At 45.3% G+C, this 25,137-nt stretch overlaps 1 protein-coding gene across 2 annotated transcripts in view; it reads left to right on the top strand.

Annotated features, from left to right (window-relative positions):
- DHX30 (DExH-box helicase 30) overlaps positions 1-25,137 on the top strand; it is a 122,826-nt gene extending 97,689 nt beyond the window's left edge. For both annotated transcript variants that reach the window (XM_029588181.1, XM_029588182.1), the window contains exons 15-19: positions 2,499-2,658; positions 4,464-4,621; positions 11,471-11,574; positions 20,475-20,614; positions 24,046-25,137. In XM_029588181.1, coding sequence (XP_029444041.1) covers positions 2,499-2,658; positions 4,464-4,621; positions 11,471-11,574; positions 20,475-20,614; positions 24,046-24,296 — 813 coding nt within the window. In that variant the 3' untranslated portion in view covers positions 24,297-25,137. The remainder of the gene's footprint in view (positions 1-2,498; positions 2,659-4,463; positions 4,622-11,470; positions 11,575-20,474; positions 20,615-24,045) is intronic.

Below are 25,137 nucleotides of genomic sequence, written 5' to 3'. Positions count from 1 at the left end.
AGAGTAGCAAATCACCTGGACCAGATGGTATGCATCCTAGGGTTCTGAAGGAACTAAAAAATGAAATTTCTGATCTATTAGTTAAAATTTGTAACCTATCATTAAAATCATCCATTGTACCTGAAGACTGGAGGGTGGCCAATGTAACCCCAATATTTAAAAAAGGCTCCAGGGGCGATCCGGGTAACTATAGATCAGTGAGCCTGACTTCAGTGCCGGGAAAAATAGTGGAAACTATTCTCAAGATCAAAATCGTAGAGCATATAGAAAGACATGATTTAATGGAACATAGTCAACATGGATTTACCCAAGGGAAGTCTTACCTAACAAATCTGCTTCATTTTTTTGAAGGGGTTAATAAACATGTGGATAAAGGTGAACCGGTAGATGTAGTGTATTTGGATTTTCAGAAGGCGTTTGACAAAGTCCCTCATGAGAGGCTTCTACGAAAACTAAAAAGTCATGGGATAGGAGGCGATGTCCTTTCTTGGATTACAAGCTGGTTAAAAGACAGGAAACAGAGAGTAGGATTAAATGGTCATTCCCTGTACGTACCAGGATCAGTCCAGACAGTGGGTTATGTCCCCTGTCCAGCAGGTGGAGACAGACCAAAATTGTGAGGATGTTCCTTTAAGGGTAAACAGTGGAGTGCCTCAGGGATCTGTACTTGGACCAATGCTTTTCAATATATATATAAATGATCTGGAAAGGAATACAGCGTTCCTGTAGTACCACGGATCAGTCCAGAGTCCCACCCAGTTGTGGGGCTGATGCTGGGAGAGGCGGTGTGGTCTGTGTGTTAGTATCTTTATCAGCCAGAATGAGTTGATGTTCGATACCTCGAGTTCTGTTCCCAGTTGGGGGGTTGTACACCGGTATCGAGGTCGTTGATTATCTAGTTTAGTTGAAGTTTTTGGATATTGTTCTGCTTTGACATTAAGTAATACTGCCAGACTGTAGGTGGCACCAGCCTAGATATAGGCGGAGTTTGGTTTGTAAACTTCTGTCTCCATCTGCTGGGAGGGGGGGGGGCGCAAAACCCAGGAGTCTGGACTGATCCGTGGTACTACAGGAACGAAAATTAGCGAAGGTAAGAACCTAATTTTCTTATAGATACTATATAGCAGATAGGAAGATGGAAATCATCTATGGTAAATACTTACGTCAAGTTGGATCATATAAACCCCGTCATTCACCACAATTAACTATTGTTGCAGATGCATGTCAACTTCAAGGGACTGCATGGATTGTCGGCCATTCTTTTGTACACTGGGTGGCCAGGAGGGCTTGTCATCACCTATATGGTCCATATCTGGGTTTGGCACTTCATGTTCTTAGAGTGACATGGATGGACTAGCGGGGTATTCGATGGGAGCAGCTTTTGCCACTTCTGTGTAGGTTGAGGGATTCATCTGCCGCACCCAACACTTTGATAATACATCTGGGGTGCAATGATCTTGGTGACCTTTCAGGTTGGCATTAGTAGAATGGGATCTACTTAATGTTTGGGTACTTTCAAGGCACTTATAATCTAGATTGGCCACTGTTGGAAACAGGATGCTGAGCTTGATGGACCCTTGGTCTGACCTAGTATGGCAACTTTTTATGTTCTTATGTTTAACAGGATTAAGTCTGACTGGGTTGAACTGGCTTTTTAGTTTCCATGGATTCACATTTTGTGGTCTGACAACATCCTGTACCCAAAATGGAGTGGGTCAAAGATGGTGGGGTAGGGGGGTGCAAGAAGATGAACTGCCAAAATCAGCAAATGGACTTAAAAGTTTGGGGACACCAAATTAGGCAAAGTTGGGCACATATTCAATGCGAGGGTATGTACAGAGCCGCCGATGTTTGTCTGTAGGCTATGACCTATTTAACAATGCTCTACAGGAGGTTCTGGAAGATCTGTTTTAGGGTGGTAATGGTGGCCGCACTTAATGGGTGGGTGCCATGCATGAAGCAAGTGCTCATCCTATCTCATATCTGTGGTGGTACCCGAGCTGATGGTGGTGGTGGGGTTTCAGATGTGATGCAGGGGGTCACTGCACAGGACCGGTTTCAGGTTGATGCCTTCACGGTGAATGGCAGGGCATTGGTATGCCTCGGGGGATGTGGCCCCCCTTGCTTGGGGACAAGGCGAGGGGCCGGTTTAAGATGCTACCTTGCTTGGTCCACGGTGGAGGCGGAGTGTAGCCCAGTTAGCTTATAATTTATTGGCTTGGGTACAGGTTATTTTAAGAAATACATTTGTTTGATAAAGCTGCAGCCTTTACATCCATTTACATGCCTCATGGTTTAATTCCATTATTGTCTCTGTGTTGCATGCTGGTTATAACTGTGTGGGTGGGTTGCAGTCGGGACAGTGATAAAAGCAAACCTTTTAGTCTCCGTCTCTGCTGATTGGTGGACGTAACTCTTACGTCTGGCTTGGTCTGGCTGAACTCAAAGGAAATTTCCTCCTGGTTTCCCCTCTCACTGATCCCTTATTTATGCCTCAGGTAAAGACCTGGCTGAGTGGGAAGAGCAGCAGTGATCACATGGCCTTCATTAGGGCAGTGACGGGCTGGAATGAAGTGCTGAGGGAGCGCAGCAGCAGTGCCCGGGACTGTTACCTGGAGGAAAACATGCTGCATGGCCCCAGTCTCCGCTTCATCCAAGGTGAGCCGGCAAGATTGTGTTCTTTCACTCCTGGGCTTTTCTCTTTTTAGCTTTATCTGTACCAAAACCAAAAATGGGGTAAATTATACAGTGCAATGTGGGTTTCTAGAAAGTAGACAGCTGACTTTCAGCGTGGCAGGTAGCGGACTAGGAGCTGCTGCTATGGGCACAATTGCCTGTAGTTTTATTATCACTCTTGTGGTTTACAGTGTCTTATGAGAGGTCTAGAACGGGTAGATGTGAATCGGTTATTTACTCTTTCGGATAATAGAAAGACTAGGGGGCACTCCATGAAGTTAGCATGGGGCACATTTAAAACTAATCAGAGAAAGTTCTTTTTCATTCAACGCACAATTAAACTCTGGAATTTGTTGCCAGAGGATGTGGTTAGTGCAGTTAGTATAGCTGTGTTTAAAAAAGGATTGGATAAGTTCTTGGAGGAGAAGTCCATTACCTGCTATTAAGTTCACTTAGAGAATGGCCACTGCCATTAGCAGTGGTTACATGGAATAGACTTAGTTTTTGGGTACTTGCCAGGTTCTTATGGCCTGGATTGGCCACTGTTGGAAACAGGATGCTGGGCTTGATGGACCCTTGTCTCTGACCCAGTATGGCATGTTCTTATGTTCTTAAGAACATAAAAAGTATCGCACTGGGTAAGACCAATGAGCCTTTGAGTTCAGCATCCTGTCTCTGCCAGCAGCCAGTCCAGGTTACTTACAAGTATTCAGTAGAGAAGGAGATCCAGAAGTAAGAATTGGTGAACTCCAAGTCTATCTGGCAGCTATACTCTGGCCTTCATCACATCCTCCAGCAAGAAATTTCACAGTTTAGTTGTGCATTAGCTGAAAAAATACTTCCTTAAATTAGTTTTCAATCTGCTACCAGTTACTTTCATAGTGTCCCCTAATCCTCGTTCTTGGCTGTCTGTGCTGAAGTAAGTATTATGTTTTACTTGCAGCTTGGTTTTCCAGGAAGAATGCATATGCTTTGTCAAAATCTGTTTTCCTTGAATTCTTGATACTTCTTTTCTTGGCCTCTTATCATTTATATTGTGCTACCAAATGTATGTAAAGTAGGAACTCTGGTCCTGGGTAGAGCTCCAAAGGCAGTGGGACAAAATAGAATTGTGGGAGATGCATTTATCAGGTGTATAATCTGGCACTAATGGCCTTTTCCTAATAGAGGACAAAATCCTGATTATTCTCAGCCTGGTCTTCTTTCTCTGCCTCATTGTGCCACCTTGTATTCCAGTCACATCCTCCCACCGCAGAGCTTAATTGCATGGAATTGGTTTCCTGCGTAGCCTATCCTTGCACCCGATTGCATGTTCTGATCCAATGCTGATTATTTTTTATGACAGGTACTAGGGCTGGTAAGGGTCAACCACACACAGTCCTGATCAATTCTCCTTTCTTTAGTGCCAGGAGAATGAGTTGCTTTGTCTTGGCTTCTTAGACTTATAATCTAATTGTATTCACAGTTGATCCTAGAGAGAGCAGGGCCTGAGGGGAACTCCTCACCTCAGAAGATGCATTTCATGCTTGCACGCAGAAGGAGGAGTGCTCCTCTGTGAAAATATTGTCTCCCACTTGTAGTACAATAAAGAGTCTCTGTGTTTTCTCTTTTGGCATGGCCCTAGTCACTGGCAGAAACATGCCTGGGGTGATTGTATCCATTATAGCCCCCCATCCCCTCTCTCTCCACCAGGATAGCCCTGTCTGTAATGCATTCCTACATACTCTATCCTCCCTAACAAAAAGAAACATGTAATAGTGTCTGTGGTTTTGTTTTTTTGCATGCAGGTCTTATTGCACAGTTTTCAGCGAACACATACGAAGCATTCCTTGTGTCTGATCCCTCAGAATGCACCCAGGCCTACTCCCAGTGCAACCAGTATAGTGATGAAGAGGAGCTGGTGAAAGGAGTACTGCTTGCAGGCCTCTACCCCAACCTCATTCAGGTAAGGCCAGGGGGCGGAGGCAGCGCTTCGGAGGTTGTTAGCGAGGCGCAGTGATGGCATACACGGTGATTATAGTTCCTTTTCCTCCAAGGACAAGCAGGATTTTAGTCCTCATACATGGGTGACGACATCGGATGGAGCCCGGCATGGAAAGCTTTTGTCAGTTTCTAGAAACCTTGACAGACACACTGAGCATGCCCAGCATGCCGCTATCCACGCAGGGGGGGTGTCCCTCTTCAGTATCTCTTTCTGCAAAGCTGAAGCCTCGCGGCTGTGGATCTCGTGCTTTTCTGTGAGAAATCCCGTTTCTTTTTTCGTCCTTCCCGCATTGCATCAGGTCCCTCTGTGCTTTTGGGTTTTTTTTGCTCATCGCTTTCAGTACGTTTTTTGTGGTACTTTGAGGTCGATTTCCGATGGTGTCACCTCCCATCGACCGCGCGCCATGTTCTTTTCAACATGGCGTCATCCGGCTTTCACCGCTGCCCCCCCCCCCCCCGTGCCCCCAGACCATGTCCATCACAGACCCCCATGAGGTCTGTGTCCTCTGCCCAGAGACATCGCACGATGTTTGCGATCTTTGTGCTCAGATGACCCCCAAGGGCTGTTGGGCACGTCTAGACAAAATGGAAAAGCTGTTCGGCGCTAAGAAATCTGATCCGTCATCGGCATCTGGGACTTCTAACCCCGCAAGGGAAGGGAGTCTCGGCATCGACCTCCTTGGTGTCCCCTCTGCTACCCCTCCTTGATCCCGAGGTAGCTGCAGGGGACCGAGTGAGGTCTCTGTCCTCGCGATCCAGGTCTCCATCTACTGGCAGGGGAGCACATAACCCATTGGTCCTGAGTCCATCTGTCTACCTAAGGAAAACAAAATTATCAGGTGATTTCTCCATTTGTGGGGGACATGGTGAGGGCATGCATTCCCAGAATGGTGGCTGCCATATTCCCATGCACTTCTTGTCTAGAAGGCAAGGAGCATGAGAGAGAGGGGAGGAGCACCCATGGGGACAAGGAACGTTTGCTCACTGTATCCCTTGAATAATGCTCTCACTGCTAGATCAGTGGAGTGAAGGGAGGAGCCTTAAAAGAAAAGAGGAAGAAAAGGAGCCTGAAGGGGGGGGGGGGATATGGGGTGGAAAAGAGGACCTGGAAGGAAGGGATGGAAACTGAGGAACAGAACGGAAAGTAGTTTTAAGAGAGAGGAAATGATAGAGTAAGGGATTTTCTACTCCCTGCCACAACCACTGGATTGGCAAGTCTCCGGGATAGTTTTCAAGCCCTTTTCATGTACTGCACATAGATTGTAAGGTCTTCAGAGAAGGGATAATCATAGCCATGTGAATTCTCTTGTATGGTGCTATGTTAATACATATTCCTTTTCTTGCTAGACTAGTACAGGCGCCTGGGTTTTTGCTATCCTGCCAGCAGATGGAGATAGAGAATCACCACCTTGTTTGTGTTTATCACTAACTATAAAGCATGGTGCAGACAATAGTCTTTATCTCCAGCAGATGGTGGACATGTTCTGGACTGATGCAGCAGGATTCTTTGGGTCCCAGGTATCCAATCTTTGGTCATTGTCCCTGTTAGAGCACAGTCCCAGGAAAACAGCTTGTGGGCAGATTCCCCTGGTAGCGCAGGATCTCAATTCCTAAGGCAAACATTTTTTTTTATAATTTTTCCTATAGTGGAGCAGGCCTCTATTCTAGCTTGTGAAGTTTTCTTTGTTGGTTCCTTGGTAGAGCTGGGCCCGCTAAGTACAGTAGCTCACAGGCTTTGCTTGGGGATTGGTTGAGCAAACAGGAGGTGGCTCCCAGCATCCTGTGAGGTCTGGTTGAGTAGAAAGGGGGGAGGGGTGTCTGGACTCAGCAGTTCCTCTTGCAGACTTCTCACTTGGTGTCGGGATACTGTGTCTCCCCAATTGCCCTGCCTATTGTCTCATATCTTTTTGCGGTGGGGCTCAGCATCTGAGCCCTCTGTTCTGGCCAGTAAAGGTCTTGGACCTCTTGGAGGTGGCTATTTCCCTGGGAAGCCTTGTCATAAATGGGCTGTTAATGTGGCTCTGTTACACATCCTGCCCTTAATGAAAGAATCAACCGTTCAGGTGCGCTCTGGCAATACCACAGAAGTAAGCTTATGTAACAGACAAATGTACTCTTGGAGCCTATTGAGGGCTCAGAAAGCAAGCCTGCTGTTTTGGATGGCAGAGCAGAGCCTCCTACAACTCAGCAGTTCATGATACGGAAGAAGACGACGTTCAGGCCGATTTCCTCAGCTAAGAAACTTTCCTGTTTTCAGACTATTTCATAGTTTTTTGTAGTTAGTCAAAGGGGTATTCTGTACTCCACTGCTTGACATAAGGACACTACTAGCATGTTCCCAAGCTGTATCACTCTTTATCATTGGTGATGTCACTGAAAAGGTTGTGGTTCTCTGACGCCATCTGCTGGCAGGGTAGCATAGACCCATGCATCTGGATTGGTCTAGCAGGAAGAAGGTATATATCGAAAACCACTTATACTTAAAACCAAAAATAAGAAAAAATTGGTATATAATATCTTAAATCAATTTTTCAATCCAATATTTTTACTCAATAAAAATTCTAGTGAGCGCAAGCCAAAAAAATGTTTACAACATGAAAATGTTACTGAAAAATTGTATGCGTGAAAAGCAGTATGTTCATAAATACATTGCAAAATGACAAAAGAAGCACTTAATATAAAGACTGTGACTTTTATCTAATCATTACAGTCCATAAAAATTATCAGAAAAAATAATTCCCACAAAACATTTTTGAAACAACCTTTAAGTGGCGTGATCTAGCACGGTTCAAGGAATGTAAATTAAGATAAGACTAAATTTCCCCTTTCATTGATAAGCAGGCTAAATTAGCCACGATTTGTAGGTGACGTCATCTGGTGGTACTGAACTTAGTCATCTCTCCAAGCTAATAGGTTTTGAGCTCTACTGAGCATGTGTGGGACTTTCCGCATGGATGTTGCCTCAGGAGCCTCCTCAATCATTTTCTGTCTGAGCTAGAGTGCAGATGGCTAATCAGTTTCTCCTCTTCAAACTCTCTTCAGATTTGCTTTTCTTTTTCTTGTTGTCTCACTGCTTCAACAGCACTTTTCAGTGCTAACCCCTCCCCCCCCCCCAAACAAAATAGTGAAAGAACTTCAAAAATGACAGGGAAGAATTCTTTGGAACCTCTCTTCAAAGTGATGTCAGTTAAAAAGAAAGCCACCCTAAGTGGCTTCAAAACCTATGTCTCCGGTCAGGTAGTGTCTATAACAGATGGTCACAACCTCTGTTATCAGTGTCTGGGACTGGACCATGAGTAGCTAAACTGCTCGGCCTGGAGTTGGATGTCCCCGCAGTCACAGAAGTCCAGGACATGTATAAGCTGATTGACTACATGTGAAAAGCCTCATTTACTAAAATTGTAAAACATTTTAAAATGATTAAAATGCAAAGAGAAGACAGGATGATCCTAGAGTGGCAGCCATTTTGTGTTCATTTTAGTTAGGGCCATTATTACCTGAAAATTTTCTATTAGTATATTATGTAGAAATTTTGCTGTTTGGCCATAATAAATATACCTGGAAATAATCTACTCAGTCTAAAAACAATTTTTTTTTTTAAATAACAGCCAACAGATTTATTGTGTCAGCTCTCTCTCATTGTATAGTCTCACTATGTGTGTTAGGTGAATAAGAGTGCATGAGGAAAACTCCCTTGTCCTATTGTTGCTCTTGTCTTTTGGGGGCTGCCCAGCTCTCATCTTTCTCACTATACTTAGCTTTCTGACTACCCCATCTGCTCATCAGTAGGCTTTTCCATAGACCTTTTCCAAGTCAGCTTATTCCAGTTCCATCAGACTTTGTACCAATAAATATTCTCATGTTGGTCTCGGAGGCTTTTTAAAATTTATAAAATACAGCTTGCATGACTCTGAGAACAGGATTAACTAGAAAGAGGAACTATCAAACTTTACCTAAAGCTTGTGACCTGCTCCAGTAATATCTATAAAGGCCTCTGTGATACTGTTAAGAGTGAATTTGGTTACTTGGCCTATTTTTCTGGCCAATTAGTGCCTTTACATAAGTATATAATGCAATTTGATGGGATGGAAAACAGATTTTCCATGTCAGGACCTAAAGGACAAATATTACTTTTGTAAACCGTTGTGACCTTCATTGGAACGATGGTATGTAAAATAACTAAATAACCAGACATGCTTCTGAGAGCTTCGGCATTGCTCGGATTACGTTGGGCTTTGGTTCTGGAAAGGCCTCTTCTGTATGTTGATAGACCTATAAGCAGGTTTAGGGGTGCAGGGATCTGTCTGCTACAAGACCCTGCCAGCTGCCCTCCCATCTTACTTGCGATCCTAAGAGAAAAGACCACGTGTATTCTCCTCAGAAATAGACTTTTATTTATCAGATTTGGCAGGGTTTATTTATTTATTTTATTTATTTATAGATTCTTTTATACCGCGGTACGTATAGACATACATCACCTCGGTTTACAGTGAAACAATAAATTAGCAACAGGCTTTACAGGTAACAGTTTAAAAAAACAGTAAAACATTTAACAGCAACAGGCTTTACAGAAACAAGGGTTTTACAGAAGGCTTTACAGAAACAAGGGTTTAGCTTTTAGAAAATAACAATTCCTGTCTTTAACATCCTGATCACTAAGCATCGGTTTTCCCTAAATAAAGTTCTGTACCATGGGTGATTTCACGCACGTCGCATGCTTTTAGCATGCTTAATATATTAACATTTGGGCCAATTCTGTAAAGTGCACTCGGCCATGCGCACTGTTTTAAAATGGGTTTGGCCGTGTGTTTGAGGGGCATCTATTACCCCTTATACTGTAAGGGGGTTTAGCGCCTCGAAAATGTGCGGCCAAACCACCTAAAAAATAATAGCGCTCATCACATGCAAATGCATATTGATGAGGCTGTTAGTTGCCCGGCCCTCTGTAAGTAAATTGTACGGCCAATCCGCACATTTTATACTCATAAATTAATGCCTGCCCAAGGGCTTTTCTGTACACCCTCCGATTTAATATCCTAGCGATATTAAGTCTGAATCAAAAATATTAAAAAAAAAAAAAAAAGTGAATGGTTAGGTGAACGGACACTCAGTTTTGCCAGTGTCCATTTTCCTAACCGATCACTGTCAGCAGGTTTGGAAAACAGACGCTGGTAAAATTTGAGCGTCTGTTTCCTGAACCTGTTCACAGAGCCACATCTCCTGGGCCAAGGAGGCACTAGGGGAGTGTAATCGTCCCTAGCGCCTCCTTTTAGCACGACCCCCCTCATTTAAATTCCATGAAGTTAGCAAGTAGCACATTTAAGACTAATCGGAGAAAATTCTTTTTCACTCAACGCACAATAAATCTCTGGAATTTGTTGCCAGAGGATGTGGTTAGTGCAGTTAGTGTAGCTGGGTTCAAAAAAGGTTTGGATAAGTTCTTGGAAGAGAAGTCCATTAACTGCTATTAATCAAGTTTACTTAGGGAATAGCCACTGCTATTAATTGCATCAGTAGCATGGGATCTTCTAGGTGTTTGGGTAATTGCCAGGTTCTTGTGGCCTGGTTTGGCCTCTGTTGGAAACAGGATGCTGGGCTTGATGGACCCTTGGTCTGACCCAGCATGGCAATTTCTTATGTTCTTATGTTCTTAAATATAGGATCGCGCGCCCAGGAGAGGTGGCTGGGCTCTCATTGGCAGAGTTGGTGCTCAACATGGAGCACCCATTCTCCAGCAGTCTCTTCTGAATCGGCCTGACTGATGGCTAACTTACCCCTGGTCAGACTTCAGGAGATACCACTGTTCATTTCTGAAGCAGGCTGCGGCTGGAGGGCTGGAGAATGTGGGCAGGGGAGAGGTACTGGCAGAGCGGGCAGTGGTCCCATAAGGAAACTTGCTTCTAGCTCTGGAACTTGTCGGCGATCCGGGCATGCTCTTGCCCCTCACCGTCTTGGATTTCATCTTACTCTGAGCAGGCACCTCATCTCTCCGGTCTCCGGGTCACACCCGGTTTCTCCCTTCGATGGCAGGGGAGTGCTGGTCTGCTTCTGTCCCCCCCCCCTTTCGCTTTCAGGGATGCTTCGGCACAGGTTTCAGGGTCGCTCTCAGGATCTGCTCTCCGGGTTTTTTTCCCAGGGTTTTGTGCCTCTTTCTCTCTGGTTTCAGGGTCGCTCTCTGCAGGGAATCTGTCCTTCAACCTCCTTTTTTTTTCTTCTTTGTCCTCCTGTGTTATACTTTCCAGCTGATAAATATGCATAAGCTCATGCAGAACCATGTGGTATGTGGAGGGTCTTTTGCCACATTGCAGGTCTTCCCCCCTCCCTCCCCATTACTTGGGGGGGGGGGGGGCTGCCATATTGCTGGTCTTCTTCCCCCCTCCCATTCCTTTGGAGGGGAGAACTGCCAAGTCTGTATGCTAAGCTGTGTTTCAGTGTTTTTCTTCATCTCAGGCTGGGCCTCCCCCCCCCCCCAATCTTCCTTCCAAGGGTCTGTATGACCTCTGCACTCTGGTTTGGCCAAACCATAACTCCTGCTTAGGAGCTTAAGTCATATTGTCCTTCTGTCTGGTTTCTCTTATTGACACAGGAACATGTAAACAGGCACATCTGATAAGGTATCATTCAGTGTAACAGGACAAAAGTTCTTCATTTTCCACTGAGACAGTGCAGTTTACCTGGGCAAAGTTCCTTCTCTTGCTGTGACAATGTCTGGGGCCTGTACATGGCTATTATAATTCATAATTGGTGGATCAGTGGTAAAACATGAGATATCTCCCTATAGACCCCCATGACTTTTTTTTTTCTTTTCCAGGTGAAACGTGGCAAAGTGACCAAGCAGGGCAAGTTTAAGGCCAACAGTGTGGTGTATCGGACCAAAACTGGCCCTATTCTTCTTCACAGGTCATCCATCAACAGGCAAGTACTGAGCAAATGAAGTGTAACTGCCCTGTTCAGGCCATTCCACCTCATGCTGAGCCAGGAGAAGGAAGCAGCTTCTAGCATCTCCGTGAAAGAGGGCAGTGCAGGATGTTGAAAGATACGGCCTCAGCATGGAAAACCAGGGTGATGCTTACTGTTTTCTGCCTTAAACTACTGAAGGAGCGACGGGTAAAAAAATAAAGTTGATGCTGAAGGGGTGAGACAGCCAAAGCAGAAGCATGTGCAAAAAAAAAACACTCAACCAAGGGCCCACGGTGGAATCTGCATGCCTGGCAATGAAATCTAAAGGAAGGGAGCCTCTATGTTAAACATATACTTTCCTTGTCCTCCTGCTCCACTAGTCAAGCACATGTGGGTTTAGTCCCCTCATCCAGCAGTTGGAGGCAGAATTGTTTTTTTTTAATGACATCATCTGATGTATATCATGCATGGAGCCAGATATAGCCAGTGTTCTCTGTTTCCAGCTGTTGGATTGAAAGTTATGGACAAGCTTCAACCTGGTTTGTTTTTTTTTAATTAAAGAGAATTTTTATGGCTATTTCATGGTTGCGATATAGCATTTAAACTATTTTTGAGTCAAGTTTATCTTAAGGGCCAAGCTCCTGCAGATTGTTCTCTGCAATGAAGCAAGTCAGGACAGCGACTCAGCTCACCTTACCCCTCTGATGGGGTTTGTTTTTCTCTGGGAGAGCATTAAATATATAGTTTGAGCAGGCCTTTTTCTAAAAAAAAAAAAAAAAAAAAAAAAAGTCATCTGCTTACACTCAGGTCTATCCAGTACCGAGCGGTAGGAAGAGCTGCGTTAGTGCCCGGCGCACCCGCGGTTGCCGCACGCACAGTGCAGCTCACCTACTGCTCGATCCTGAACTATAATTTCATGCAAATGTAAACCGCGTCTAAGAAGGGTCCGTGAAGCGTTAGGCCCGCGCAACCCATTTTACTGGATAAAGCGCCTATACAGTATCCTGGGTGCGCGGGCCTAACGCTTCACGCCACGCTGGTATCTGTCATTTCAAATGTCATTTGAAATGACAGATACCAGGAAGTCGGGACTGCCAGTCCCCCCTCCCCTCCTCCCGAAGCAGGGCGCGAAAAGCAGCCTTGCTCCGGGAGGAGGGGAGAAGGGACTGGCAGTACGAAGCGGCGAAGCGACTTACTTTTTGCAGCCCCTCCGGACATCGGACGACCTCTCCTGCCTCCAGCTGCTCGCGAAGATGGACGCCTGCAAAAAGTAAGTTGCTTCGCCGCTTCACACTGTCAGTGTCTCTTCTTCCCTCCTCCCGAAGCAGGGCGCGAAAAGCAGCTTTGCTCCGGGAGGAGGGAAGAAGGGGCTGGCAGTACGAAGCGACTTACTTTTTGCAGCCCCTCCAGACATCGGACGTCCTCTCCTGCCTCCAGCTGCTCGCGAAGATGGACGCCTGCAAAAAGTAAGTCGCTTCGCCGCTTCACACTGTCAGTGTCGTCTCTTCCCTCCTCCCGGAGCAAGGCTGCTTTTCGCGCCCTGCTTCGGGAGGAGGGAAGAAGAGACACTGACAGTGTGAAGCGGCGAAGCAACTTACTTTTTGCAGCCCGATGGGGGCTGATGAGGTCCGATGGGGGGAAAAAAAGTAAGTTGCTTCGCCGCTTCACACTGTCAGTGTCTCTTCTTCCCTCCTCCCGAAGCAGGGCGCGAAAAGCAGCTTTGCTCCGGGAGGAGGGAAGAAGGGGCTGGCAGTACGAAGCGACTTACTTTTTGCAGCCCCCTCCGGACATCGGAGGGGGCTGCAACGTTTTTTTTTCGCTTTTTTTTTTTGCTTCGGGAGGAGGGGAGAGGACTGGGGCTGCCCCGGAGACCGGCACCCATGATCGCGGCCGGGGCAGGTGAGCGGGGGCTGGGGGAAAGCTTGCCGCCTACCCTTACCCCTGCCTCTACCGCAGGGGTAAGGGTAGGCGGTAAGTTAGCAGGTTAAACGCGCGTTAAAACTGCAGGGAAAGATAGCGATAGTCGGGGCGCGGGTTATGGGATGCTAGGGAATAGCTAATTCGCTCGTTTGCATGCAATATACATGCCGTGTGCAGAAGGGGTTGCCCGGGGATTTTAGGATGCGGTAGGAGTAGGTTAAAGGGGATTCGGGATCGCAGGAAGGGCTAACGCGGCCGGAAAGTGAGTAGAATGCGGGTTAGGAGCGGGGTAAACGCGGCCGCACTTTACTGGATAGACCTGTCTCTGAGCTGAAATGCTTGTGGAGGCCAAGCTCATGCAATTGATAAGCCACCCAGCCATGACAATTTGAAAGCTTACCACCTCTTATCAGGATGCAAAGTGAGCCCACTAACTCAAGGGCTCCCATTCCTTTAATGTGATAACAGGCTGACAAGGAGAGAAGGTAACACACTCTTTTATTATTCAAATTGCCTTTAATCTACTTAAAGGCAGAAAAAGAACCAGAGCTTTTAACTGGCTAAGATAAGTCAGACAGGCTATGATTTAGGAAAAATAAAGGAAAGGGATTGACCGTTGTATTTTCAAAGCTTAGAGGGTCTCCTTCACCAGGGATCAGTAATAATGGGAAACCTATCTCCATTCTCACGGCATGGCTCTTGAGAAGAGGGTGAGATTATCCAAGAAGGGATGCAAACTGTCAGTTTTTAGAACAAGGTTAACTTCTAAAAAGAATTCTGCAAAGAGTTTCCTCTGCATTCAGGCAGGTCAGTCCACACAAGTGGGTTGTTATATACACCAACCAGCAGATGGAGGCTGATCAACTGACTCGCTGATGTCACACTCATATAGCACGGCACAGACATCAGCCTGCCAGTATTCTCCGTCTCCAGCAGATGACAGTTATGTTTCTCATGTTGGAAGCTAGGGCCTGGCTAGGCTGGATGAACAGAAGCTTTCTGGTACCCAGCGATATTCGGGGGGGAATTAAATTTCCTGGGATCCTCTGGAGTGTATGCAGCAGTGGGGATCTGTATCACCGCTATTTCCCACCGCAAGTTACAGAAGCCCAGCAAGAACAGCGGCCATCTTAGTGTTGCTAAATTCTAATGTCCCAAATCCTAATGTCCCAAGGAATCGCAGGCAGGCAGGGAAGCCAGTCTGTCAGGTGGGTCTAGTGTTTCTGTCTGCCCACTGACTTCGACAAAGTGCATGGCAGCCATGTGTAATGACGGCAGATAACTGTTCTCTCCTTCCATGGGGAATTAATCTGTGCTCCTAATTGAGAGCTGTGCTGGACCTGCCCTTTTTCAATGCAGTAGCCACCCCTCTCTACCTCCCTGCTACAGGCAGCAATGTTTATAGCCCAAAAGAAGGGTCACCCTTATTTTTTTTTTTTCTTCTGAAATCCCCCATTAGAACGAAACGGGTCAGGCGGTATGTTTTGCCAGGGGATAGTGCTTCAAGATGCGGTCGGCTGCGTTATATTTCCTGCTTATGTGGGGGTATGGCGAATTTGTGCAACGTATTGCTGTTAGCCACAGTGACCCAAATAGATAATCTGACGTTCTTCCAGAAGGATTCTAACAAGGGCCTGGCCTTGAATTCTTTAAAGGTACAAGTTACAGTGATTTCTTGCATTGAAGAGACATGCATATTGTCTCACAAGGAGATGTCACGTTTTTTTTCAACAAGGAAGTTAACACCTTAATCCTACATTGAGGCCTGTGATACTGTTATGGAATTTGAATTTGGTAGTGAGCTGCATTAACAAGCCCTCCTTATGAGCCGTTGGAACAAAAGACTCTGAAGGGCTTGGGATCGGAAACTGTTTTTATTGTCAATTAACTCAGCACGACGCATTTTGGAGTTACAATCTTTGTCTTGCAAGATTCCCTTTCTAAAGTTTAGTAAGGATTCTGTAATTCAGAGACCTATTCCATCCTTAATAAAATGCTTTCAGCATTCCATTTTAATCAGCGCATTATATTACCATCTTTTGATGAGAAGGGATTGCAGGGGCCTGCAATCTTTACAGTTCTTAGATGTTAGGAGATGTGTAAAGAATATTTAAAGTTGGCAAGTGAGTTTCATAATTCTCCTAGATTATGTTGTTCAGTGGCACACGTAAGGGTGAGACTGCCTTAAAGGGGAGACCATCTCAGGATGGATTAAGACTGCATATTTACTTCAGGGGCTGCAAATGCCAGAGGAGGGTATCAGCATTTGTTCGACTGAGCATAATTTTCATCGTGAGTGGAGATAACCGCAGTAAAATCCGGTCGATATAAGCAAGTGGCAACTTGGTCAACTCTATGGTTCATTTGCCAGGCATGTCTGAGCATTATAGGTTGAATGTTCTTGTGAGACAGGAAGCTAATTTTGGGACAGCTGTCTTAAGAGCAAGTTTGCAATTCAGCCACCCATTGTAATGTTGCTTTGATACATCCCCACATGTTCTTGACTGGTGGAGTGGAAGGACAAGGATGGGGAAAGTAACTTATCTGATAATGTCCTTTTCTTTACTTTTGTTACACCAGTGAAGCTCACCTTGGGATGTGCAAATTGGGCTACCTCGGTGAGAGTGAGATCTGATCGATTAAATTGTCTAATAAAAGGGGGAAAAGGTTTGAGGAGATTTCTCATTCCTCCAAGATTAGATTTTTTAAAGTGCTTATCGTAGTATAAATTGATAACTTCTTTTTTTCAGATAAATTATTTCATTTTTGTGGTTTTTTGTTGAGATTAGGTCAAAATGTTATATTTGTTTTAACCTTTTTTTATTGTTTGCTAGTTGTTGTACTTTAAATTTAGCTTTGACTGGCTGTATCTAGTTCCATGCCTGCCAAGTGAGGTCATCAAAAAGGAACTCTGCCTCCAACTGCTGCATGAGGGGACTAAACCCACACGTTCTTAGCAGAAGTAAAGGAAAGGAAATTTAGCGAAGTCTTAATTCTTCATAATGCATATGTGATGTAATTAGGCCATAACATTGTTAAAGGGACCTGCAGGAGGCCCAAACCTTGATGCTGTTTGGTAGTGTGCACATCCTGTGTCTCATATCTCAAGAAGTATAAAGGATCCCCAAAAAAGAGACCAAAGGGAAGAATATCTGATAAAACTAAGAGATACAGAGAGAGAAATAAGGAAAGCAAAAAGTCAAATGGAAGAAATGATTGCTAAGAGGTGTAAAGCAAGAGAACAACATTTTTCAGATATATCAGAGAAGGAAGGGAGACCAGAAGTAGTTTAGTGAAAATGAAAGGTGACACGGATCAATGTGTGGAGAGAAACAAAGAAATGACGGAAATATTAAATACTTCAGTTCAGTGTTCACTAAAGAAGACCCTGGAGATGGACTGTTGTTTGTTGACAAGACCATAAACGGGGATGGGATAGATGAAACTCTGTTTACAGAAGAGAATGTATGGGATGAGCTAGGTAAACAAAGTGAACAAGGCCGGATAGTATACATCCCAGGGAGCTCAGAGATGTGCTGGCAGGTCCTCTCTAAACGGAGGTGGTGCCGTGGGATTGGAGAAGAGTGGTGCTGATCCTGCTTCACAAGAGTGGGAGAGAGGAAGCTGGAAACTACTGGCCGGTTAGCCTCACCTTGGTGGTGGGAACATTTAATGGAGACTCTGCTGAAGGAAAGAATAATGAACTGTCTATAGTCTGGTGGGCTGCTGGACCAGAGGCAGCATGGATTCACCGGGGAAGGTCTTGTCAGACATCTGATTTTTTTTTTTTTTTTTTATTCGGTGCCTAGAGAATTGGACAGAGGAAGAGCGCTAGATGTGATCTACTTTGGATTTCAGCAAAGGTTTTGATAAGGTCCCGCATAGGAGGCTTGTGAATAAAATGAGAAGCTTGGGAGTGAGTGCCAAGGTGGTGGCGTGGATTACAAACTGGTTGATTGATAGGAGACGGCGTGTAATGGTAAATAGAACCTACCCTGAAGAGAGAACTCTAAGTGGAGTGCCACAGGGATCGGTGTTGGAACCGGTTTGGTTCAATATCTTTGAGTGAAATTGAGGAAGAGATATAAGGTAAAATTTGTCCGTTTGTGGATGATCATAAAATCTGTAACAGAGTGGACATGCCTGAAGGAGTAGAGAGAATGAAAAGTGATTTAAGAAGCTAAAATTGGTTGAATATTTGGCAGCTTGATTCAATGCCAAGAAGTGCAGAGTCCTGCATCTGGGGTGCAGTATTCAAAAAAGCTTTATGTGATGAGGGATGAAAGACTGGTATGCATGGACCAAGAGAGGGATCTTGGGGTGATAGTGTCTGGTGAAGTGAAGATAGTAAAGCAATGTGACAAGATGATAGATAAAGCCAGAAGAATGCTGGGCTGAATAGAAAGGAATAACCAGCAAGAAAAAGGAGGTGATGATGTCCCTGTACAGGTCCTTGGTGAGGTCTTAGCTGGAGTACTGTGTTCAGAACTGGAGCCAGTATCTCAAAAAGGATAGAGACAGGATGGAGACAGTCCAGAGAAGGGTGACCAAAATGGTGTGGAGTCTGTATTGGAAGACTTATGAGGAGAGGCTGAAGGATATGCATATGGATAGCCCTGAAGAGAGAGAGTGTAGGGGAGATATAATACAGACTTTCAGATACCTAAAAGGTTTTAATGATACATAAACTTTGAACCTTTTTCATTAGAACGAAAACAATAGAACTAGGGGTTACAAAATAAAATTCCAGGGGGGATGACTCAGAACAATCGGGCTGCGTCCCTAGCGCCTCCTTTTGGCCCGGACCGGCAGCTGTCAGCGGGTTTGACAGCCGACTCTCAATTTTGCCGGCGTCGGTTCTCGAGCCCACTGACAGCCACGGGCTCGGAAACCGGAGGCCGGCAAAATTGAGCATCCGGTTTTCGACCCGACAGCTGCTGGCTGATTTAAATTTTTTTTTTTTTTTTACTCTTCGGGACCTCCAACTTAATATCGCCATGATATTAAGTCGGAGGGTGCACAGAAAAGCAGTTTTTACTGCTTTTCTGTGCACTTTCCCGGTGCCCGAAGAAATTAGCGCCTACCTTTGGGTAGGCACTAATTTCTGAAAGTAAAATGTGCAGCTTGGCTGCACATTTTACTTACTGAATTGCGCAGGAATAACTGATAGGGCCATCAACATGCATTTGCATGTTGAGGGCGCTATTAGGTTTGGCGGGTTGGACGCGCGTTTTCTGCCCCTTACTGAATAAGGGGTAAGGGAAAACGCATGTCCAATGGCAGGTTAACTGTACTGTACTGGCCCGAATGTCAGGAAATATTTCTTCATGCAGAAGGTGGTGGATGCCTGGAATGCCATTCCAGAGGAGGTGATGAAGACAAAACAGTTAAAGAATTCAAAGGGGCATGGGATAAACACTGTGGATCTTTAAAGGTTAGAGGACGGAAATGAAGAAATGCGTGCAGCAGGGTAACTTGCTGGTACGGTGGTTACTATCCTTAGCAGAAGGCATGGAGATGATTACCCTTAACCAATAAGTATTGATGCTTTTAATGCAACTGCAAATTGCTCCTCACTTCAACAGCAGGCTGAAAAGGGAAATTGGATTCAGACAATAATAAAGAGGGCCCTGACTTCTAGGTCTGGGCTACTGGTATTCAGGCCTAAGGGAAAAAGCAAAGAACTTCTTCTATGGCAAAGTCCATAAGGCATGCACATCAAGCAGCACGGTCTGAATTTTCAAGAAAGCTCATTACCCAGTAAAAAATGTTGCTAGTTGAAACGTTTGTTATCATAAAACTTAGGATAATGGCACAGAGTGGCAGTTTCTACCCTTAAGAGAAACATGGGGGGTAACCTGCCCGGATTAGCAGTTGCTACCTAGGGAAGCTTGCTGAGCAGACTGGATGGACCATTTGGTCTTTTTCTGCCGACATTACTATGTTACTATATTATAAAACCATGTGCAAACTGCCTATGATCTGTCCTGTCTGCACAGTGAAATCTCCTGTCATGGCACCCGAGTGCTTTATATGCACCATTTCTTTTTGCGGGGGCCTTGGCAGTTGCCTTCTGCTACTTTATACTTCCAGCTCAACTGGACCTGGCCTTTATTGGGCTCTGGTGACATGAGCATTCATGAGTTTCCCCCCTATTTCCATATCTTTATCCCAATTCAGCCCAGCTAGCACACAGTGAAAATGCTTGGCTGAGGGCTCCAAACCCCGACTCCTCCTGGAGCCCAGCCAGCGTGGACCCTAAATCTGGCCATGAGATGATGATGTATGATGGCCGAGACTCCCTCCTTGCCTCTACAACATGCCCAGCTGCAGTCAACTGGGGGAGCAGAGGAACCCAGCCTGCGGCATCATCCCAGAATGCACTTTCATTTAATAGAAAGATAAGCATTAACACATTAATATCACAAATAGAAATGTTTATAGCCGTGCACTGCTATAATGATGAAAACTGTTGAGCAAAACTGTTTGTTTGGACTTCAGATTCTGAATGAGAAATAGATCATGATATGTTCCTAATGTTAGCTTGTAAGGGACACCATTTTGTTTGTTAGCAGCTTTGTAAATTTTCCTTAATTATAATACAATATGAACCATCCCTCTTAAATTGCCTGCCTGTGTTCTGAAATAGGTGAATAGGTGTTCAACATATTCCCAAAGTCTATACTTCCGCAGCGTTCTGGAATAGATGGGTAAACATATATTTAGGGATTCCAGAACACTGCCCACATTTAGATGTGACAAATGAGTGTAATCCATTCGAATAAGCAATTTGACCTATTACATCCTAAACTTAGGTCAGAATGTATACTGCCAAAGACTGTTCCTTGTGGCTCTGCCCTCTCTGGTTGGATCTCACTTGCTACTTATGATGGCGTGCCAGGATTATTTTAGCAGCGAGGCAGTTTGGAGGGGGATGCATTGGTGGTCCTGAATAATGTGAAATGCTAATACCGACACTTATTCTTCTTGTCTAGGGAGGCACAAAGGCCGTGGAGCTCTTGGCTGACCTATTTCCTGGCGGTGAAGTCCAATGGGAATGTGTTTGTACGAGATTCCTCCATGGTGCACCCTCTTGCAGTGCTATTGCTAACTGACAGCAAAGTCCAAGTTCGGGGTAAGTATCGTGGGCTTCTTCTGGGGCAAAAATGTAAATATCCATTCGTTCTGACAGCTGGGGTACCATGATTAGCGTATTGTTGATAGAAATGTGGCTAACCCTTACTCGTCTGTGTGGTCACCTTGTGTAGCGGTCTTCAGATATTCTAGCAGGGTGATTAGGTAGCTGAGGTTATAGTAATGGTTATGCTTGAGCTATCTTTGATTGTATTTGAACCCCCGGGAGGGGTACTCGGGCCTTTTTATTATTCCAGCCCTTACCTGCTACCTTAGGTGAACTATATCCTAATAGCTTTAAGACATCCCCAAATTAACTTATTGTAACATTGGAGTGAGAGGGATTGAAAATAACTATTTTCTTATCATCCTGCCATACCAGTCCAGATGAGCGGGTTATGCCTCCCTGCCAGCAAGTGGAGAGAGAGAACTACAGGTTTTCCGTGACATTGTTCACAGTACTTGAGCTAGTGCAGCCGTAAACCTTGTAGTATTTGTCTCCACTGGGTGCAGATATTTCTGAACTGGTCCAGTGCTTGGAGGGCTCCTGGTTGACTGTTCTCTGGGGGTCCCTGTAGAGCCTCGGGGGCATTGAAATTCTTCTTTCGGGCCTGTGGCTTATTGATTTTCTTTTCCTCCTCTTTTCTCCCCACTTCCCCCTCCTCAGCATCGTCCAGTATTGTGGGCTGTGGTCCAGTTCCCTCCCTGTTTAAGGGGTCTCTGCATTGAGTAGGATAATCGATCGAGTTATTAAAAGAAAATAAAAACCCAATGGGGAGAGGATTGATTGCACGGTTGGGTTTGGATTCCAGTGGCTGCTGCTTCTGTTCTGGAAAAGCTGTGGGGGGAAAGGGAAGCATGGAGGGCCGAAGAAAATACTGTCCAGTGGAGCCTCTGGCCAGAGTTCCTTCACGTGCCTACAGTGTGACTGCACGGTGGCTGCGGAAGGTGGGGACGCCCAGAGCACCTATGCTGCAAGGTTCCTTGGTGTGAGAGACCACATGGGAGCAATAGTGTTGAAGCTCAGCCTGCTACAGCAGGGGGGGAGGACCTGGGTGATTTTTATTTGGTGGGAGATGCTGCCATTTTAAGCATGCTATGATGGCAAGAAATGGAGAGCTTTGCATAGTCTCCCCTGATTTTGGGGGTTGGCTTCTTTTGGAGAAGGCCTCCATCCCCAGAGCCTTCTTCTGAAGGCTTGAGGGCTCCTCCTGTGGGGAGCTCATAATCAAATGTCCCTTTTTACCTAAAGGTCCTGTATAGGACCTTTCTCCTGCTAAGCAGGCCTGGGGGACACAAGATAACTAATTCTCAAAAGATCTTCCGAACTCAGCTTTTCATGGGGAATCTGTATCCGTGTCGTTCCTCCCCCCCCTCCATGAAGAGATGTCACTCTTTAGGAAAAGGACCTTCTAGGATATCCGGGAGATCCTTACCTCCAGCCAGTCCACCTTGGACATGGAGAGGAACAGTTTGTCGGGGGTCTTGAAAAAGAAAATTCTCTCAGTAGATACTGAGGCGTCCTCTGTCCTCCAGATGTTTAAAAGAGAGTAGTTAGTTTCTCTCATATCTCAAATGCTGAAATTATTTAAGATTTCTCATTAGTAGACTGAGAATCCAAAGTTAGAGAGGGATCCCATTCTGGAGGTCTCCAGGAGACTTGCGAAGTTCTTTTCTTTACATAGAGCTGTCAGTCATAATTAGTATGGAATGGGAATTCACTGACGCTGGTCTAAAAGTGGGAAAATCAAAGAGAAAGCTTTATCTCCTTCTGACTGAATAGATAAAGAGCATTTCCTCTTCATCGAATCAGACTGGGGCAGATGAATGAGTTATGCTTACCAACCAGGAGATGGAGACCAAGAGGTTTGTCGATGTCCCCCCTTATTTGCGTCCATGCTGAACTCGGCCTGCCAGTATTCTCTCTCTCCAGCAGGTAGTAGGCAAGCATCCCATGCTGAAGACTACTGCCTGGTAGGCTGAAAAGGGAAAGATGGGAGGAAACTCCTGAGGTGAAAGTCTAGCTCTGTCACCCTCAGTTGAACAAGGTCCTTGCATTTAATATAAAAAAAGAGAGAGATTCGGAAGAGAATCAGCTCCTGAGGACAAGGGCAATAAGGTCTTTCCGTCCCGCTTCGGCAAGTCGAGGTTTCAGTCCGGGAGAGAGAGTCTTCCTCCTTGGGTTCCAAGCAGTCGTCATCGGTTATTTCGAGGGGGCAGGCAGGTCCTCCAGAGGCGGCTGTGGTCAGGGGACTGGAGGGAATATGCCATCCCAATGAAGCCAGGATCGCCAACTCCTCACTGGTGGCGGTAGGGGGCAAGTTGTCTCGTTTTTACGAGGAGTGGGTAAAGATTAACTCTGACCGGTGGGTGTTGGAGGTTGTAAGAGATGATTACGCCTTAGAATTTTCTCAGCCATTCAGGGATGCCTTTCTGGCGTCCCACTGCTCTTCTCGAAACGAAGGAGGAAGCTGTGGAGGGGACTCTGTAAAGGTTGAGAAGTTTGGAGGCAATAGTTTTTGGTTTTTTTGGGGGTTTTTTTTAATGTTGAAGAAAAAAATCCTCTGTTCTTTATTTGAACTGAAAAAATGTTTTGTGGCAACATTTTAGATAAAGCTAAGATATTTAAAAACAAAATAGAGAAAAGATACTCGTCTGTGCTATGCTTGGACAAAAAAAAGCCAGAGGAGGCTCACAACGCAAGGCCCAAGCGGGAATTCCTGCACATGGTCAGTAGAAAGAAAGGTCTGTTTGGTGCCGGGTAGCTGACATCAGCATGTATAATGATTAATTCAGCCTGCTATCTGCAGAAAACACCCTTTATGGTAAGCAAACTTGCTGTATACATAGTGACCTTCATTTTTTTTTCCCCCTGGTAATTTATCAGGGTTTATTATGACAAGAACAAAAAATGGGAAAAAAATCAGTTGAAATCCAGAAAAATGAGTCGTCATTAAATATCTGAGTTTATTTAGTTTGATTGCCCCATTATTTAGATTCTCCTCACTAGCATCCCCCACTGTAACGGCACTCCTCCTTACCCTTGGTGGCTCTAGGTTTCTCCTTTCCCCTTCAGCAGCACGCTTACTGAGGCTACAGCACCTCACCTCAGCTTTCGAGTAGGGCATCGAGTAGGGAGCCTACCAGAAACTGGTTGTTACCTTTGGGGAAAATCTGGGAACTTATGGGTGAAAATCGGTTTAAACTGAAAATGAAGGACCCTATACATACAAAATATAGTACTGGAGAACCTCCCCCCCTCCCCCCTAAATGTTTCCTTCCAGGCAAAATGTTTTGCTTCTGGCTAGCCCGTACTCTAAATGGTGCTTTTGCACCTTGCTGGTCAAGTTAGCTGGAAGCTGACCCACTTGCTTGATAGCATTGCTGTATTCTGTTTCTCTCAACTTCCATCCGCCTCCTCTGTTTCTGCAGACAATGGCTGCCAGGCCGTTCTCGCCCTGAGCGACAGTGACCTCCTGAAGCTGGAAAGTGACTCGCGCACAGTGGGCTTGCTCAGTGACTTTCGCCGGGCACTCTTCAGGATGGTGGACACGTGCCTGTGTCACGAGCTGCCCGCTCTGCCCCGGCCCCTGCAGCAGGAGCACAGCCAGCTGCTGGCCATACTGGTGGAGCTATTGAACAACGCAAGTTGCAGCTACGCAGAGACAGTGGTGGAGGAATGATTGAGACTTGTAATTTGTACAAACCTGATAACACACACACACACATTGCTATTTACCTTAAATAAAAGTTAATTTATGCTCCGAGAGTTAATTTCTCTCTGTTAGGGGAGGCTGTGGACAGTCCTTTCCCCATTGTGCCTGTATAACCCTGGATGGGTTTTGAGGATGTGCTAAGCAGACTACATAATCATGTTTGTGTACAGCTGCCGGACTCGGGGCATAGTTTTTGGTTTAATGATGAAACTGAGTGGATTAAGCTTCCAGATGACTGTGGGGAAAAAAATGGTGTGCAGGAACTGGCGTGGAAGAAAGCAGCAAGGGCACTGGAAGTGGAACAGCTCCAGAAAGAGATATGAGCTCCTCCCTCAGGTTTGTAGTCTCAGGAAGGAAATGCGTAACTTGTAGTTCTTGATGCAGAAGGACTGTTGCACATCTGCATCTTGTTTAGCAGGCAGAAAATGTGTGCATTTCTACTTCCACCCCATGGCCTGTCTTGTTCCTTAGACCATGTAAATGTGTGCAGCAGCTCTAGCTTGCTTCAGAAGGCAGTACCTTCTGCACAATTGTATTGTTTACCTTGTGATTTGTATTCTGTGTGGGATTGGACTCTTTCCCTTTGACATAAATTGGGAAAGGACCCCCACAAATTTGCTGAAAGTCGGCATGTACTTTTTTATTTTTTAAACACAATCTCTCCTTGTTTGATGATTAGTGGGCAATAATTAAAATGGGCTATATTGGTGCAAACACTGGGGCTAGCTTTTAGCTAAAATATTTTGCAATAACAAGGCAAAATTGTATGGTGTGCAAAAAAAAAAAAGTACCTGTAGAGAGCTTTATC

This window comes from Rhinatrema bivittatum, chromosome 2, assembly GCF_901001135.1.
Source record: "Rhinatrema bivittatum chromosome 2, aRhiBiv1.1, whole genome shotgun sequence".
Classification (NCBI taxonomy): domain Eukaryota; kingdom Metazoa; phylum Chordata; class Amphibia; order Gymnophiona; family Rhinatrematidae; genus Rhinatrema; species Rhinatrema bivittatum.
This window is presented reverse-complemented; position numbering and strand designations above follow the sequence as displayed.